Source organism: Arvicola amphibius, chromosome 2 (assembly GCF_903992535.2).
Source record: "Arvicola amphibius chromosome 2, mArvAmp1.2, whole genome shotgun sequence".
Lineage (NCBI taxonomy): Eukaryota > Metazoa > Chordata > Mammalia > Rodentia > Cricetidae > Arvicola > Arvicola amphibius.
Window position 1 is genome coordinate 17,695,380 of NC_052048.2, and position 3,215 is coordinate 17,698,594.

At 30.7% G+C, this 3,215-nt stretch overlaps 1 protein-coding gene across 1 annotated transcript; it reads right to left on the bottom strand.

Moving 5' to 3' along the window:
* Positions 1-1,426: 1,426 nt before the first annotated feature.
* On the bottom strand, positions 1,427-2,317 carry LOC119806283 (taste receptor type 2 member 120-like). Its single transcript, XM_038317908.1, has one exon. It carries the CDS (start codon positions 2,315-2,317, stop codon positions 1,427-1,429), a length of 891 nt encoding a protein of 296 aa, XP_038173836.1.
* Between the last annotated feature and the right edge of the window lie 898 nt (positions 2,318-3,215).

Sequence of the window (3,215 nt, forward strand, 5' to 3'; positions counted from 1 at the left end):
GGAAACCCTGTCTCAAAAAAAAAAAAAAAAACTACAGTGACCATTAAAAGGGAAGGGAAGGTGTTAATTAAAGGAGATGGAAGATAATTGAGTTTGTGATACTTGTAACATGGAGATGGAATTGGAGACTTTGTGGGGGTAGGAAGAAAATGGGCAGAACAGTGGAGATGAGAGACAAATAAGAACAAACTTAATGGCATATACTGAGAAAATACACTGACTCATATTAATTTTTATAAGAATTCTAAAAAAGAATAAAAATGGAAGAACTGTTTAAGAATAACATTCCAACTTGATAGTTGCATAGAATTCAATGATTGAATATTTTACTGCCTACACTAGAACTTTTCATCAATGACTTTGTCAACACATGTCTCTTATTTCCACAATTTATACAAGATTCTAAGAAACCAGATCCTCAAGAAATTTCCTATGTTTGACATATATAGTTAATAGGTGTTGTTTTGGTAAATAAAGGAAAAATGAATTGTGTACAATTATTTATGTATTATTTTACAATGATACTATTTTTATATTATGGAAAGTAAGATTCTTTTTGTTTAAAGTTTAAAATAAATTTCAGAATGTAAAATGAAGTACTGATAGACAATTTATCACCCTTACAGGTTTTAAAATGAGAAAAACAAAAGCAGTAGCCTGAAATAAATAAGTTATGTGTTTTTAACTTCATAACACATCATTTTTAAATTTAAAGGTTTTTGGAAATATCTTTTATTGCTGTTATACAAATTACCTCTTTTCAAACTTTATATTTATTCATACTAATATGATATTATCTATACAGTTCACTGTATATATTCACTAAATTTACTCTATTTTGTTATTACTTTATTCTAGTTGTTTTTATCTTATAATAAGTTTTTTTAATTACTCTATAGTAAAAATGAGAATTCTTTTCACTCATTGGTATAAACTAATAAGAAAATTTAAATAAATACTGTTGTAAATATGCACTTTTGCTCTATAATTTAGAATTCGATATTCTTGCCATCTACAAATGGTGGAAGCATCACAGTCTGAACTCACTTTGCATCATGGCAATGAACAGTGTAGTGGAATCACATATCCCTTTGTTACCAATTGTAAGTAAACCAAACAGAGAAAAAAAGAGAATAATATACACAGCTTCACAGTTATTAACTTTTTTCTATATTCTTTATACCCAGGTTGTGTGTAAGGAAGCAGTGATTAAGGAAATGCTCTTTTCAATCTTTCTTGTTTGTATGTTCTCACCAAAATGTATCTATGTATCTTATCTAGCAGGTTTAAGGAAGATACTTTCCTGAGGATGACTTTACAAATTCTTTAATAACATATATTCTGAAAATAGTAGTTCTATTTAGCTAGAAGATACCATAACTTTGTTATTTATATAGAGACATGAGGGTTCTTCTTTTTTTTTCAGTCAGCATCTCACCTGCTTCAGAAACAACTGAAGTGCCTGTTTCAATTTCTGGTTTCCCCAGATCAAGATAAAAGAATGACCTGTTGGGTAGATGGCACCAATTGTTATGGAAAACAAAAAGACTGGTGCATTATGTAAACTCCAACCTGCTATAACCACACAGAATGAGTATGTAGCATATAACAAGAGAAAGGAGACCACAGTTTTCAAAGCCTTTATGTGGACTGTAGTGCTGGTATCTTGACATCCTTTGCCATGGTATTTCATATTCCTGAGATGTTTGCCTAGGGAATAGATTAAGAGCAGAACACATGTCAGTGATATACAAAGTGGTATGATATTTATCATGCCAAAGAGATGTAAGTTTGCAAGGTTTGTGATGTCCTTCAGTTTTTTCTTCAAAGTTGCATTTCCTTCATAATCACTCACCCAAGCAATCTTGTTGATGTTTATCACCCCAACATATGAAACCAAAAACAGGAAGGTCCCCAAAAATATCTTGAGGAGAACTTTCTCAGTTTTTCTTTTTAGGTGAAGAAATAGAGGGTTGGAAAAATTAGCTATCTTGAACAAATAAAACATGCTGAGTATAGTCCCAAACCAATTGCTAAAATGATTGTTTACCTCCCAGATAATGCGACACCAAACTCTTTTCTGTACACTGTATATATCTGCAGTAAACACAGTTGAATGCCAGTTCATTAACATTGCCCAGAGTATACCAGTTCTGGAGACAGCAAGAGCAGTTATGATTCTGTCAGCAGAGGAGACCTTTCTTCTCTTGATACAGTCCATGGCATTCACAAGAATTATGAAGATATTGACACAGTTCCCTAAGAGAAATTCTGTCATTATTATAATGGTGACAATCCATTCCAGTAAATTCATCATGTCTGACCAAAAATATAGGCAAGATTAATTTCACTGCTTATGGTTCTTTTTATACAAAGATATAATTATATTTGCTCTTCTTGCTTCTTTTAAAATATGTGTCAAATAGAACCCCAGTGTGGTGTCATAATGGATGAATTCAAACTCATGTTTATGGAAATTTATTTTACCATAATGTCTCTAATGACATACTTTTGTGCCTCTGCCATAGAGTAGTATATTTCAAAGCTGCTGTTGGAAAAACACCAATTCCCATTTGCTAGCAGGCAAATAAATACAAATTTTGTTCCATTGTTTAAAATTTTGTTCCTTCTTTAATCATACATCAACTGTCATAGTCAGCTTGGTTTGTTAGTAAAATTTTAGAACTCAGTTTGTAAAGAATGTAGTGGGTGCCAGTCATTTGAAAGTTGGTTCGTCTAAAGTAATCAACCTCTATGAAATTATTTATTTTAATAATAATAAAATTCATAAGCAAAGAGTCTCAAATTTACATATCATAAGATCCAAAGATTTCTGGGAACATCAAAAAGTGAACATTCCTTGAAAACTGCTCTCTGATAACAAATATCTTTGTTTAATTTGATTCTTTGTCAACTCATAAGAATGCATATTTATATACACAACATATATATGGAAGCATGCACATATAGTATACTTCATAGATGGAAGAATTATTGTCTTATGATTTTCAAAATGTAAAGTGTATATCAAGTATGGCACCTAGGATTATAAATCTCTTTCTCCACTTTGATTTCAAGCCCATTCCTAATGTTTTAAAACTTTTATGTAGAGCTTCACAGAGTTACTCTTGAATTCACACAATTTTAAGTATTATTTGATTAAAATTATTTGAAAGTTCATAATAATTCTTATACAATTAAAGAATATGTTTTCC